The 16305-nt window shown below is 40.4% G+C and overlaps 1 protein-coding gene across 1 annotated transcript; it reads right to left on the reverse strand.

Annotated features, from left to right (window-relative positions):
- Nucleotides 1-760: 760 nt before the first annotated feature.
- JHY (junctional cadherin complex regulator) lies at nt 761-15218 on the reverse strand. The gene is given in 9 exon segments (XM_042832118.1): nt 761-1003; nt 2121-2246; nt 3475-3555; nt 5466-5745; nt 6593-7119; nt 9179-9289; nt 12143-12641; nt 14675-15013; nt 15067-15218. Coding segments are annotated over 9 exon segments (2319 nt in total). The 3' UTR covers nt 761-799.
- Nucleotides 15219-16305: the final 1087 nt, after the last annotated feature.

The following is a 16305-nucleotide window of genomic DNA, read 5'->3' on the forward strand; positions in this document are numbered from 1 at the left end:
AAACATGGAGATCATCAAAGGGGGTTTAATGGGTTAAATTGAGAATATAATCTAATTAAAATATTAGATACGGGTAAATAGCTCTTTGATATTCATCTGAAGGTTTCATTAAAATAGGTACTCGAGGTTTGTATTAAGGGGGGGATTATCACTTTTAAGCAGAAACAACACATTGAGGTTCTCTAACCAGAAATGCTTCCAAGTGTTACCATTTAGTTAAAAAATGAAAGTAGAAAAGTAGGGAATGCATGGAACCAAGCAGCCTAGCTGGGTGGATTGTACCTCAACATGCAGGTGCCAAGTGCTGAAGATCCCAAAGGAGAGAAGGAAGTAGGCTGGGGCAGAGGACAGTCCTGTCCCACAAGCTGCAAGGCAAATGTCCACAGCTGGACTTGGATATGCAAAACACTCCCTTCAACCTGACCTGCATTTCCCATATTCAAGGTGCTTCTTCTGCCAGGTTTCCCCCAAAGATGATGTACAACACAAACTTCTGCCTGCGAAGTCGAATCATAGAATTGCTCAGGTTGGAGAAGGCCTTTGAGTCCAACCTTAACTCAGAAAAGCATCTCAGCAAGGGAAAAAAAAACAGAAAACAGATGAGCACACTTAAAATGCTACCTATGTTACCATTTACTTCTTCAATATTTAGTAGAACTGATTCTAAAACTTCAAACTGAGGAAACTTCAAGCAATTTATATTTGAATGGAATGGCAAATCAGTGTGTGAATGTTATAGCTCATAATTAAACAGGTCCAATATTTTTGCCTTGCAGATATCCCTATCATTTTGAGATAATTATAAGATATGAAGGGTTCTGAAAGCAGCTACAACTTGCTTCTCCTTCTCGTGTCTGCTCTGTAAAGTTTCCAAAGGTGTAACTGGAGGTAAACTGTCTCTTTTTAAAGTTGATAGCAGAGCTCTTTCCTCTTTCACCTCTTCATCTGATTGCCTTGCTGTGAAAGGCTTCGGTTTAGGAATCTTCTTTGCATATTCCAGTGCCTAAAAACATGAAGATTGGGGAAAGTGTGATTAAGAGAAAAGCTGTCCAACACTTCAAGAAAATGTGGTTGTTTCTTTGTTGAGTCAAATTAGAAGTTCCTCTAATTCCTGATCTTTTATTTTTGACAGTGTTCCACATTAGTTGCCTCAGCAGCAACTGCAAGAAGCCTCTGCTATAGGCAAAATAATGCACCACAAGATTTGCTTCCTGACATTTACCACTGGAGGCTATCTTACATAAAGAAACATACTGGTTTTCCTTTAAAAACATAAAGCAGCACTAGTCCAGTTGCTAAACATCACTTCTAATCTCATTAAGCTCTTGTTCTCAGCCATACATTGCAGGGTGTCCCATGGGTTAATGTGCCAAGGACAGAAACTGAGCATTCAAATGACAAATGTTAAGAAACTGATGTACTGAAAGGCCACAAATGATGAAAGAAGTGTTGGAATAAAGTCTTCTGAAGGAATCCAAAGCCCTCTTGACATGTAGAGAGTGCAGTTTCAACTCTTTGTGGTTTACATGGCCTGAAAATGAATGCACGGAACTGAAGAATTCAACTGATAGTAAAATGAAAAACTTCTTTCTATGTGACAGTTGTCATTCATTACCTCAGAGAAATATCTGCTCTGTTTTCAGCCCCTACTGGGGAGCTGCTGCAGACTGATCTGATAGAATACACACTCTTTTCACAGCTTTATTACTTTCTGCAAGAGGGAGAAGAGACTCCCTTTGTTTGTGTATGCTATTGTCACACAGTCAGCTGTTGCTCATTTAGGTTACTTCTGGAGGACAGTGAAGGCTAAAGTAATGTTGTATGGGCTTGAAAAATGAGGCCAATTACTGTAGCTATGCAACTGAAGTGCAAAGAGTTGTGATTGAGACTGACAGGCAGGTGGATAATAGACTAATAAGTGGATATCTGTGGTCCATCAGGAGAGTGCACTCTGCAGTAGCATGGCCTCTACCACTGATGTGAAGTTAAGAGTGTGCCGTGCTGGATAGTGTTCCTGTAGGGGTCTTGCTCTCCTTCATTTTACATTCCTGCCTTTCTTTTTCTGCATGTAAAGTCCAGAATCGTTCCCTGTGAACATTTGACAAGAACTCTGCCCTTACCTTCTGTCTTGACACTGAAGATACGACCTGGGGCTTTGTAGGTAACCTCTGAACCAAAGCAATGTTTTTCATGTTGTGCTCCTTAATTCTCTGTGCATATTCCTTTTGTTGCTTTATCTTCTCCTTCTGACAAAAGAAACAAAGTGTATGATAAACATGGAGCCATCAGTGAAATACCTTTTTCCACTGGAGTCTTCTGTTTGTATCCCTGCTGCTATTTAAGCTGGCTGAGGTATTGATCATCCCTCAGCAGAACACAACAGGAAACCCTGATGAGTTTTTGAGTCATTCTTCACTTTTAAGAGCATTTTCTTGGACAATATTGAGGATAGAGCTCAACTGAAATGCAACATCTTTAGTCTAAATGCTTCAATGCATCAGTTCTGCTCTAAAATGGTTCTGCTAATATCTTCAGCTTTTGCAGAGACTTTCAAAACCTCAATTGGCTTTTGAGGCCCTGAATGACATTCATTTACTTAACTGATACTCTCTCTCTTTATGTTCCCAGCAATTCATTATGCTCAAATTCAGTATTGTGCTCTACCTTGCCCCAGTTATCAACCAATGTGAATTATTTCCTTTCATTGCAATAATACCACATCAGCACGCCAGGCTCCACAAGCGTTGCGGAGCTGTTAAGGACACACTGTATCCCAGGCTCAGTCCATTCCAATCTGGGATCTCTAATCTCATTTATGGGAAGGCTGAGGAAATCATAGGAAATGACCCCAGAAGGACGGTCATGTTATCATACTTGCTTCCTGCTGTCCTACGAGCTTTCTCTAGAGAAGGTCAAATAAAGCAACTGTTATCAGATTAATAGCCTCAAAGCATGGAGGATAGAGCTTGCAGCTCTTCAGATACATAGCTGCTAGCAGAGGAAAACAGGTCAAATGATACCAACTTGACACTTGCACCAAAGTTTTCATTTACCCTGAATATAACCCTGTTTTCATTTCAACAGGGTAATAATGCCTGGCACTGACAGTAAGTCAAGTTCACCCAGCTGTTTTCTTCTCATGTTTGCACTACTTATATCTTTGACTTCCACTTTGAAGGTTAGGAAACACTATCTATTACATTGGGAATGTCAGTGCAGCTCAGCCACGTGAGTATACGATGTCCAGCTACTCCTGTTGAACTAATGTCTGTTTCAGAGGGCTGAAATGACTCACATTACAGTTATCTTTCCTTCTATTTGATATCTCTCTTTATGATCTTAAGCTAGACCTAGAGTCACGCACACAAAGACAAACTCAAACTGTTTCTCAGTGAAAACTTCTCTGTCATTCTTCCCTGCCAAAGTTCACTTTGCTCAACTGAAAAGCAGAGTGTTAAGATGGGGGCCACTTACTTTTTCCTTGATTGCTTCATAGTCAGGTCCAAGGCCTCCAAGCTTTACATCGAGATTGATACAGGCTTTTGAGCTATATGGCTGCAAAACACACCTCAGTGACAGATTTTCCTTTATATATACACACACTATTCCATTGATATAAAGCATAGTTGAAACCAGTCTTGTAGTGGACACCAAACTCAAGAGCAAGATTCAACTTGCAGTCTCAGTGTTATCTCTGCCATGTCCCATTTCAAGAATTCTAAGTGACAAAAACGATTGAGGTAACTGTGGAAATCAAATTATTCTGCATTTCCTTTGAATCTGGGTGGGTAATTACCAATCATCCAAATTACAAAGCAATGCTTTCTCAGTCAAAAATGACATTTTGTGAGCTTTAAATGGGTGAAAGTGACCCATCTGACAGTTAACAGAATGAAATTGCAAAGAAACTTTTATAAGAGAAGCAGATAAAAATGCCTGACTTTGGTGGCAAAAAAAAGTTAGGCATCTATTATAGTAACCTTTCCTTGTTCTCAAACTGCAATGTAAAATTCTTGCCTGGCTGTTAAAAAATATGTCTTGCAGCACAGGAAGTTCTACAAATGCACAGGGAAGACAAGTGATGCCATTTGAACCCTTTGAGACTTTACTATAGAGAATTTTTCAAGCTCTCTTTTGAGAAGGCTTGGTTAATTTTTTTAAGATTGAATGTATGTTAAGAAATTGTCAGGGAGAACTCATGATGGTCAGTCACACAGCAATGCAGAAAGAGCAAGAAATTTCAGCACGTGAAAAAAATGTGCACACATTCAAGTTAAATTCAACTGCAAAGAAACTAAACCCAAGCACTTAAACTTCTATTTGATGTGATGTTCATATCAGCTGTTCCTTCTCTTCTGTGGTATGCCAACCTTTCACTTGAGGTGCTGTGAAGAACTAATCATTTAGAGGTGAGTGAGCACTCTGTATTTTCAAAGCCAAAATGTGCATGCAATGAGTACAACTGCATGTGTTTGTTACAAAAAGCTCTGTGAGACAGAGAGTGGTATTCTTGTGGCATTCCTCACACACAAAGTGTGAGAAAGTTACTGAAAATACAGGACCAAAACAATGTTTTGAACTCAGGGGATCAGAAAGGGAAGGAAATCTGCTCTTCAGTTCTGATTGTAGTCCAACTAATTCTTCTTAGAGGCATTCAAGCAGCAATACACGAATTGCCTCCTAGATGAAGCACATGAGTAATTACTCCAGCTTAGTTTGTCTGCCTTGAAATGTGGAGCTAACTTCTTAAACATTTAATTTGTCATGGATGCACAGGGATACCCCTATGCTGCTCCACTGCATCTGTGTAACTGGTTACAGTATGAAATCTGAACACGCAGGAAAAACAAAAGGAAGCAGGTTTTAATAAGGACCACAGTGGGATTGTCAGCAGACCTGTAATAATGTTTATGCTGTTAGCCTTACAAATCCTCTAAGTTTGGTCTTGTTCAGTTTGATTCCCTTGGAAACCAAGAGATTTGTGTTGGATAGCAAATGAGCATGACCAGGATAATGGTTTGTTCAGATCTGAAGCCTGGCTACCTGCTGCTTTATACAAACAGCTTTATTCTAAATCATTTTATCACTGGTTACCCAAAAGGACAAACACTGTTCTGTGTGTTCTTAGAGATAATCAAGTCTCAAAGTAATGGAGGGAGAGGTGGTGAACTACCTCGCTTTCTAGATTAAAATGATTTGGTCAGAAAAAAACACCAGTAAATTTCTTCATCTTCAGTGTCTGTTCCTACTTTTATTCCTTCTATCTTTATCCCTTCTACCTTTATTTTTAATGCTCTAAGCAAGCCATTGTACATTCATGTGCTTTCTCTCTGTAAGAATGAGAAAGTTCTCATTTCTCCTTCCCTTTCTTATTTTTAGAGAAAATCTTTAGATTACCAAGAAAAATAAAATATTAATCAGAGGAGAAAGTAGAAATGTACAGTTCTCTACATCTATTTGCTTACCTTCTTGCAGACTTTATGCTGTTTTTGCTTTTCCATTTGCATGAGATAGCCTTCAGAGTTGCTTCGATTTATTTTCACTTGATTTCCTTCACCTCTCTCTGGATCTACTTCTGAATCACTTTCTATGAGGGGTATTAGAGGTGGAAGTGGGCTCAACAAGTGCAAGTCATCAGCTTCTCTCAAACAAGACATTTCTTGGTGCTGTCGCTCCATGGTTTGTGGTAGCTGGAAGGCTGTACAAAAGGCTGCTGGTGAACTGTGAACAGAAGCTTGGGAAGGCCTCAAAAAAAGAAAAAAACATTATTTATATACAGCAAATAGTATAATAAGTCATCAGTATGAAGAATGATCCTTGCTCTCAGAAGCTAATGGAAACAAGAAAATGGACATGTGGGAATCTCACAGTGACTGACTTCGCTTGCATCCAAGTTCATAGAAACTGAGTCACGTGAACAGAAAAAAATCAGGTGGGGAAATGTTCAGCCTTATGTAAAGCTAGCTTAAGTCAACAAAAACTGCCTTTAGAGGGCTTTGGGTCATGCCTGCTGAGTATTGAAATAATTAATGCTTTGTCTGTCTGAAATTCTACATAGCTGATTTTAGGTTTTCAAGCCCTTTACCATGTCAACACTGTCCAGTCTTTGTTTCCAGAACTTGTGCACAAAAATTATTAACTCCTACAGCAATCAGCAAACTCTTACAAAGTCAGCCCAAATGTGTCTGTCTATTCACAATAGCAAATAGGGACAACTTTCAAAACTTGTGTGACAGGCCAGAATTGGTGCTAGGATGACTCTACAGGGCAAGTTTTGATATAACTCTATGCAGGTAGTGCTTGACTTGAGTTTATGCATGGTATTCTTTGCCATCTGCTTTTCAAACTTCCCTGTCTAGCATTTAGGGAAAAACTTTCAACTGTGGAAAATTCTGTGTGTAAGAGAGCATGAAGTCTGGAACTGTCCCCTTCCAATAACCCATAGAGAATCAACAGTTAGAATGAATCTTAAGTTAGTAGTAATCTATAGGGGTAGGTTTGAACCAAAGAATTTCATCTTTTGGACCTTGAAAAAAAAACAATTTTCTTTATCCAAGTGTTATCAGGACATAGTTTCAGCACACATACTTACCATAAACTACTGGTAGCATAAATTTGTCTTTTGCAATCCTGAAGCAATACTTGATCCTTTGCCATTTCTTGATAGTTAGCATTAAAAGTAGATGAATTCTTCTTTTGATTTAAATGTGCTTGAGCTCTGGCACTGCCATCTCTTGGGAAAAATGGCACAGTGGCATGGTTGTATAAATGTTGCTGGCCATGTGCAAGTCCTTTTGGACGGTCATGCTGGCAATTCTTGTTGTTCTTGCTACTACATGCTGAGAAATTAATTAAGCAAGTATCTGAATTTGCTGCTGTATTGGTGTCAGGGCCAACAGAAGGATTCGGGCGCTTTTGCAGTGCATTGCTGTTGTCTTGTTCCACTGCCTGCAGAGGAGCAGTCTGAAATTCTGACATCTGGTGTTGCCTGTAGTGCCAAGACTTTGGTTTTGCTGGTCTTCCTGCCTGCTGATGGTTATCACTCCTTGAACAAGCCCTTCCCTCGAGATTCTGGTTGGACTTTACTTTGTTTCTTTGGGACCACTTGTTCTGGTGATCCTAAAACAAGTTATCAAAAGTGGAGTTCATTTCAGTGGTTGCTCTTTTATATGTTTATTATGATTGACAACATGCAAGTGCATAGATAATTTGCCTGTTACAATGCCCACAGTCTCAACCTGAAAGGAGTTACAGCAATGTTGTGTAGGGCTGCATGAATACCTGGGCGAAAGTTAATGTTGAAAATGAACTTTTAACATAAGGTGACGTGTTAAAGGGAAAACATCTGTTTCCTAAGGTCCAGAATGGTAGGACAACAGTTTCACTTTGTGGTATTTGTAACATTTTGGATTAAGGAAACACATCCTGATGGAAGGACCCTTAAAGAGACCTGGGTATAATTATGTAACCCTGACTCAGTCATTATGCTTGTGGCTATAACAAGTGATGGGCTGGCCAGACTTAATCCAAAATTTAAAAGAAGTATGCACCTCTACTTGTGAACAGCACAATAAATGTCATTCAGGTGCTGAGGGACGATGCATAATGCCACTTTAAAGCACTGCTTAGTGGTCTGAGACAAGTTCTGAAGCAGAGCACTAAAAAAAAAAAGGGTTCTTACAGATGCAGAACATATCTGAGAAATGATGCTCTGGTGAATACTGAGTGAGAGAACTTTATCTGAAGGAGGTGCAAAACCAGGTGCTCTTAAATAGACAGACTACTATTTTGAACCCTGTAGACAAGAGGTAGCTCACTGTCAGCCTCCTGGGGAAAACGTTTCAGAAATCAAATCAGCTCTTGTCTTTTAAAGTAAATTGCACCAAATTTCATAAAGATGGCTATATACACCCTGTTAGATTGATCCACAGCAGAAACAAACTTATGTCAATGATTTAAATGATTTCACTTCTAAACCAAGCACTCCTCCCTGCCTTGTGTCTTGAAAAACATTATCTAAATGGTAAGAAAAAAACTGAGAATTTAAGCACACCAGGACTACTGTATTCAGCTAAACCAACACTCTCTAAAACTGGGGTTTATTCACTGCTTTCCAATTACAGCATCCCGTGTTGCCCATTTTGAGGAAAGGCATGGCTTTCCTTCTAGGTAATACACAAATCCATTCTCAGTCCATTTAATCATTGTCAGCACTACAATCCTCCATTTCATCCTCCTGTCTCTCTAGGGTTCTTTTGTTAGCAACACTTGCAACTACTGCATAACATATGCACTCAGAATAACTACTTAATGGTAGGTATTAAATCCACATACAGAGAAGCATGTTTTGGTGAAAGCTTTAGCTCTGGGGAATCCTGACTCCTGGTGCCAAGATGATGATTTGTTAACTCGACCTCTGCTGCAATGATTAGTGCTCTGCCTTACTGTGCCAACGGTGGAAAGCATGAGCTACTGCCAAAATGAGACCAGGCCAATGTTTTCCCATTTAAATGGAACGAGGAGCCCCGTAAAATGCCTCTCATTCTGAAACTTCAAATTTAAAGCACGTCTCTTAATACAAACAGCAGCATAAAATCATGTTTGCTCTTTATAAAAATTCAGCTTCAACTCTTAGGCGAACAGTGAGGAATTTGAACAGTCTGCTGAACTACTTCAAATTTAATGCAAGGACATTCACTAGGTTTGCTAACAATAATTCCAGTTAGTTTGAATTTCTGGTTCTGAAATCTTTGGTTTTTTTCCCACCGGTGATGACAACCTGGTCTCTTCACTGCTCCAAAGGCTATCCTGCCGTATTGGTTTGAAAGGCCAGTGTGAAATAGATCTATATGCTTCTGTGTATGCAGCAGGTTACTGCAGCTTCTACTTGTAATTTTACTCCTTATGGCCACCCCTTGATGTTTGCTGGGTGTTTATGGGACAAATAATGCAACAGCAGCTGAGTTCTAGCTCAGAATCCTCACAACCGAGGAAATACAACAATATGCAGAGTAAGCAACATCCTTGTCACGATGTGCAGATTACACCTAAGAATTTAGTGTAATTAATTTGTACTCTCAAAGTGATGAGCTTACAGCTCGAAACAGTCAAACTTGCATGTTTTGGCAAATACATTTCTGAATTCAAATACAATTACTGTGTTCTATCAAAAAGGAACCTTGAGCCGCTGTGAATTCAGGTACCATTTGTCTTCGGGGTGCATTTTCATGTTTGGGTATGGCAAGGCACTCTGAACTGGCTCCTCATCAATAGTTTCAATATCTGCAACCTAAAAGAAATAGAATGTTTAAGGCCACATGCTAACACAGCCTAGTCAGAATAAAGGCTCTAAAAGTTTTGGAGGTGGATGAGAAACAATTTGACTCATAGTGAAGCTCAAATAGTAAAGTTAGGTATTATATAACAGATAACAAGAAAATGAAAGGCTGAAAAAAAGAACAAACAAAAAGCAAGGGGAAAAAAATACACCATTAACAGTTGTAGGATAGCAGGGAGTATTCCTTTACTTTTGGAGAGAAGAGAGGGAAAGAAAATTGCATTTTAGGAGTTGAGACACTGGGAGAACTAGAAAAAGGCAGGCGGGGTCTATTGCTGAGCTTTCAGGTGAACTTGCTGCCCCAAATGTCTATGCAGATTCTTTCAGCTGTCGCTAGATAAGTTAACAAATTGAAAGTTACCACATAGGTCTCCTGAACCGGGGATAGATGCAGCTTGGCAGTCAGCAAGAGGTTTTTGGTGGAACCGACTGTCTCACTGTATTGATGGTTTACTGGGCAGGTAAAGCATACTTCTACATTATCTCTTTGAAAGAGGAACAGGACATAACCTCTGCCAGCATTTTTTGTGAACTATTCTATTAATACCAATCAAATTGAGAAAATGATCAAATGAAATTGCATTTTGAGCATCATAAGCTGTGTAATGCCTATTCTGTTAAATTGAGGCCCATAATTGCTTCTCTACTGAAAAGATACAACAAAGACAGCAATCATGGCATGTCATTATCCCAGACTAGAAAACCGGCCTTTGCAGTGAGGACTTCAAAGGCTTGTGGTTCTCGAATTGCATTTGGCTGCTATTGTTGTAGCGCAGGCAATCTTGATTAGGTGTTTACACTGAGGTAAGGCGCAGTGCACAGAGAGTCTGAGTGCCTTGGTCTAGAGCCATTAAAAAATTGTACATTATGTTCCTTGCTTTGAAGTAAGGGGCTTGTAGGTAGGAAAGCAACTCATATTGAGTACAGCTGAGCTAGATTTGGCTGCTACTTCTCTCTGTCTGCCTCTCTCTCTCTCTCTCTTTCTCTCCCTCCCTGAAATTTATCATCAGGCAACACTGCAAAGAACTTGATGCTTTATAAAATGCTGTATAAATTAGGAAATATACGGATCAACAGACATTTATAGCATGTGTTGGTACATACAGCCTGCTGTCTGTATGCACAGAGGTAACATCGGTAAATTCTGCAAGAACAAGGCTGCAAATATTTCACGTGAAACTACATCAGTTGAATAAACTGTATGCAGTGCACTTATTTCAAGTGCCCACAACCATCATTTCCACAGTGCCTGATACCTAACAGCAGTTACACCAGTAAAAAAGCTTCAGAGTCCTTAAAAGCTCAACATAATCCAGTATAGGATAAAACTGCACTCAGGATGTGTTCTGCGTTTCCAGAAGGCTGCACATGGTTTGTTGGCTTCTCTTGGCAGAGAATAAAAATGCTGGTTTTGCATTTCTAATAGTTTTCCAGGTGAGGTGGCTGGCTTAATTGAGAAGACTTAATTGCTGAGTTGAGAATCACGAGCCTTGAGACAACGGGCCAGCAACAAGATGCTCCTACCAGGCCTTCATGCACTCCTCCAACAAGATGAAGGAATGGATGTCCTGATTACGAACAAGAAAGGTAAGTATTCCTTCCTGTGTGTTTAATCAATGAATATACAGATGTTATAATTAAAAAATACACAGGAAAGTTAGGCTAAGTGAGATTATTGCAACAGGAAGATAAGAAATGGAAAATGCTTACCAATGTTGTAGGCTGATGGCTACCTCAGCAAGGTAATTTTGGCATTCAGTCCTGATTTTAGCAGTGCTGGGTTTGTTGCTGTTGTTGTTTTTTCCTACTACAAATCCTTCAGAAAGCATCTATGCTACAAAGTCCTGATCCCTGGCTCCAATACTTACATATGAATCATTTTAAGAATCCCCTATATAGTAAACATAATCATATCAATACAACTTCAATTAGCAGCCATCTATGCTAATTATTTTTACCATCAAGTAAATTATAACTGAAAAAAACAAGTGCTTTTAACAGCTCTGAGAGAAAAGAGCGTGTCCACTGCTGCTTTCATTGTAACACAGTCGGCAGATGCCCTCTAGCGTTGTGTCAACCACTCATTAGCCACAAAAAAAAAACAACGTATCATAAGTTTCTAGCTTTGCAAGTGAATGATTTTTCTGCCCTGTAACTCACAGAGTGATTCAGTGACTTCCATATTGTCATTATGCATAATGTGCAGCAAGTAAAAGCAACAGACTCTTGTATAATTGTTCATTAGGAACTGTTATTACATTTCCACTTAATCCTTAATGCAGTGTTTGACATTTCACAGTCAATCATAAGAAGGCCAAGCCCTTGCAACCCAATTACAACATATTACAAGTGCTTACTGATTGATTCCAAATAGCAGGTTTGGTCTGGGTGAGAAAGCAAGTAGAGTAATGGGTTGCCTGACCACTCAAATTCACATCTTTTCTGGATACTCCTAAATGTGTGACACTAAATAACAGTGCTAAGCCCTTGAAAGCAGTGTATTACCAAATACATGTCAGCCAAGCTGAGGAAAGTCTGATGCTCCTAAAAATAAGGTATGATGTAGAATCTATGAGAAAGAAGACAGCATTTCTTTCAGGAATATTGAAAGGTTGCCTCCTGACGATGCAGATGCTTCGTGGCCAGGAATATATGTAGCACCACTAGGTGAATCAGATTCTCATAGGAAATTGTTAAGTTCTAAGTTGCATGATAGCCTCATGCAAACCTGTAAGACCATATACATACTCTATTTCAATAGCAGACTTTGGTTTATAGCAGTTAGAACTTGCCAAAGTTACCTACCTGCTCTTGAATAACTTCTTGCTTTTTGCCATGTAACTGAAGATAGGATTTGTTCTTGTCTGTACGCAATCCTAAAGTCCGCTTGTTTTTTTCCACAAAGTCTTTTTTTGCTCTTTGAGGTCGATCTTCTGGAATCCGAAGAGAAAAAGCACTGCTGTATGTACTAAGGCTATCTTTGAAATAATAGCCATCTGAAGATTCATTCCCTCTGGTATGTAACCTAAAAGGTTCACTGGAGACGAAGGCATTTGGCTCATGAAAGCTCAGTAATTCTGTACCAAACTCGGAGAATGACTCCTGAAACTTTGCCTCCTGTTGATTCTTTTCTCCTGAGGAGACACTGGAATGGAAGTAAAAGGAATCTTGGGGAAGGTCCACACTGCCTCCTTCAGCAGCGTGGTGTGCTTTTTCTACTTCAGAAAATTCCACTGCTTCTTTTGTGTTCTTCCAGTTAGGATTGTACTTTAGGCTGAAATATTTGTCTGCAGGCTGCTGTTCCCTATTTAAAACAGAAATATAAAATTATTCATGTATAAATTGCACACATTCTACATTTCTCAGTGTACAGTTTGAGCCTGCAAGTGTTCTGCAAACACAACCAATTCAGTGCACGCAGTGGGGCCAACTGTGGGACCAGGACCAGGACAGTTTTATAAAACATGATTGAGTATAAAATTTAGGCAGGACCTCCTTTTCATCTTTAATTTCCATTATCAGTGAATGATTAATCGGCCTAACATTCAGATCACAGTGGCAAACAACCTTGATCCTAAATCTGGCACGGATATTATAAGCACTAGCAGCATCAGCTAAAAGATAAAACAACTGCATCTTGTTGTTTCCATGCAGATGATGTCACCTACAAAACAGAGACTGCTTTGAAAAACAAAAATGATGTACCTGCCAAGATTCCACTCTCAAATCTCAGCAGAACCAATAATGACTGCCTAAGCTGAATTCTCTTAACTGCAACATAGCCAATCATATTAACGCTCCCACAAATCATTCATTCCTTCTTTCTTAACTGGTTAAGTATATATCAATATTTCAAGAGGCTTCTAAGTAATAAAAAAATCTTTTTCTCTAGCAGTGCTTTTCATTTCAGGTAAGCATGATGGTACCCTGTATACTGGAAATGATTTACACCAGTGAAAATATTATTATTTGTAGTTACCATACACTGCAGGTAAACAAAAATAGGTGGCTATATTTTGAAATGAATATAGAACTATTTGGTATAATTGTAATGAGCAGAGTATAATGCTAGAGAGTTCTATTGTGCTGAAATGTGTGCACAGCAGCTCAACAGGATTATGCAGGCCAGGTCACCGCACGGGAACAAAATGAGTGTGAAGAGCTCCTTCATCTCTAATCATCTGCAGACAAGAAGTGCACCTTTTATTCCTCCCCCCAACTTGATATAAAGGTTAGATGGACTCTGTACTCATCAACAAAAGTGTGGTACGTAGACAACAGATGCAGCATTTCCTCTTCAAATTCCGAGGTTAGTAATGGATGTAGAGAGGGGGGTTCATATGCATATGCTGTGATATTTGCTCTGGTTAATGGACTGTATTTGAGTACTTGCTAGGCTAAGTTCAAACAAAATAAAATCAGATTTCCATTTAATGAAGAGCCCCACATTCAGCATAGTATTCAGTCAAAAAAATTACTAAAAATTAGAGCATGTTTCTAGTACAATTAACATCATTTGCACTCACAATAAAATGTTCAGTAACTGGCCATTTTGCCTGTTGAGGACGTGAATAAAAGCATGCTATTAATCATTTAGTCTTCATTTGTTTGCCACTTTATTTTAAGTAGACAATTAAATTGAAACTGCACATTATTATTACTTCAGGTTTAATTTAATCCCCATAAACTTGAGAATTATTCCCAATTTACAGTGTTAAACCTTTCGTGCATAAGACAGCAAATTTGATTTTATTTATGTAGCAAGTTAATGCTTTCCTAAAGAATGTTTAATGATGGTAACACTTAATTTTAGATTTATGCAGTTTTAAGAACAAAACTGTTTTATCGACCTATCAGCTTTTTCCTTTTCGTTTTGTTACAGACAGTGACCTAGTTTGCTCAGCGTGGATTTTTTTGCAGGAAATGAAAGGAGGATGTGCTTTTGCCGTGTTTTCTTTTCTTTCTCTCCAATCCTCTCTCCCATGTTCTCAAAAATGCCACACAAACCATTTGCCAATTCCTACCTTCCTGCTTGCCTGTTTTAGACAGAAATGAAAGGGCTTGTAGTATAAACATCTGTATGCAGTCTGTGACGGATGTTTTCTCTCCATCTTAACCTCCTGCACTGGTGTTTTAGCCAACGTGATCAACAGCTGAGAAATGGGTATAATGATTATGAATGTGGTAAGACACAACAGTAGTTGCGCATATTACTTGGTCCTTGGGTGTCCATAATAGCACTTTGGTGATCTAAGTTGGTTTTAAAGAGGCAGTGTGTATCCTGAGGCTTTAAGGGGTTAGAACAACCATGCTCATCACTGAAAACCTATGTCTTACCTTCCATCGCTCTCTTTCTTTCGTACTCTGTGTGTATACTGCACTGTGACATACTTAGCTCCTTCTTGCTCCTCTGAAATCACCTTCTCCAAGCTGTCTTCTTCCTCTAAGCTGTCATTCTCCAGCTGCCCAGCACTCAGTCCTACCAGCTCATCATTAGCACGAATCCGTTGCTGGAGTTCTAACTGATACTGCCTTTCCAGAACAAGGCTTTCACAGTCGGAATCCTGACAGTCATGCAGCTCTGAGCCAATGCTCCCTTCACTTGCAGGTGGCCTTTTCCAACTTGCAGGATGAAAGCTTGGTTGTGTGAGCTCACTCTGAGGGAAGCATTCGTTACTCACGTGGAAAGTGTATGGAGAGGAAACTGTAACGTATTCCGTATCGGAGGCGTTCATGCTGTGCTGGACACTGATGGTCTGCACCAACCCTGTGTTTGGAAAACAGGAAAGTGAACCAAAGAGGCCATACAGTCGGTGAAGATGTTTGTGTTGGTTAGGAGTTGTGGCAGTGATCTACAGTTAAAACGTTTATCCTCACCCATGGCACGGGTGCTCCTTTAAGAGGTTAATACCAAGGAATGCATGACTTTGTAATGAAATTTGCCTTAGAGTGATGTATTACTGGTAACAAAGCTAATCATGCACGAAACAGATCATGGAAAAGAAAGCAGAGCTAAAACAAAACAAAACAAAGGCAAAGAGCCATCTGACAGCTGCAGAGCGGTACAAGAAGCGGTGCGTGCTCCCTTTACCCAACTCCTTAGGCTGGCGCAATGCAGTGAAAAGCACACGAACTCTTCTGGTTAATTTCCTTCCATTATGATTGCATTAAAGCCTTCCTAAATCATCTGCAACCCTGGACCGGATACCGGAGTTAAGGGTGGGATGAGAGCAGCCCGTCTCCACGCTGTCCCCCCCCCCGCGGTCGCAGTGGGCTGGGCCCGCGCCGTCGCCATGGTTACGGCGGAGGACGCGGCGCGGCAGCTACCAAGTGCTGGGCGGGGGGGGGTGGGCAGCGCGGGAAATGGAATGAGCGTGCCCGGGGTGCGGACCACAGGCTGGGGGAGCGAGAAGTCAGATCGTTCCCTGCGGTGAAATAAAAACACTTGAAAAGCCGACAGGTAGGCTGTGGTAAAATCAGGTTGGTTTATTAGAACGACGGTTGCCGCCCTGCTGAGGTGAAACGGTACCGCGGACGTTATCGAAGAGCGATGTGGCAGCGCGGGATTCGATTGCAGCGCGCGGGCGCGGGAACGCGGGGCGCTGAGGGGCGCTGAGGGGCGCAGCCGAAGGGCGGGCTGTGCTTCCTCCCTGTGCAGATTGCCGTTTTTTCAGGACGTTTCACACGTGCAAAGCAAACATTTGATGTTGGTGCTTATTCCTGGCCTGGGCTCTGCACTGTGAGCTGCCAGCTAGATCTGTGTTTGTATACAAAATGCTTCCCCTCCCCAAGTCAAAAATTACAGAATCATAGAATGGCCTGGGTTGAAAAGGACCACGCTGATCATTTAATTTCCAACCCCCTGCTGTGTGCAGGTCACCAACCAGCAGACCAGGCTGCCCAGATCCACATCCAGCCTGGCCTTGAATGCCTGCAGGGATGGGGCATCCACAGCCTCCTGAAATGAA

This window comes from Centrocercus urophasianus, unplaced genomic scaffold (genome assembly GCF_019232065.1).
Source record: "Centrocercus urophasianus isolate 14NV4802_14NV808 unplaced genomic scaffold, USGS_Curo_1.0 seq_37, whole genome shotgun sequence".
Classification (NCBI taxonomy): Eukaryota; Metazoa; Chordata; class Aves; order Galliformes; family Phasianidae; genus Centrocercus; species Centrocercus urophasianus.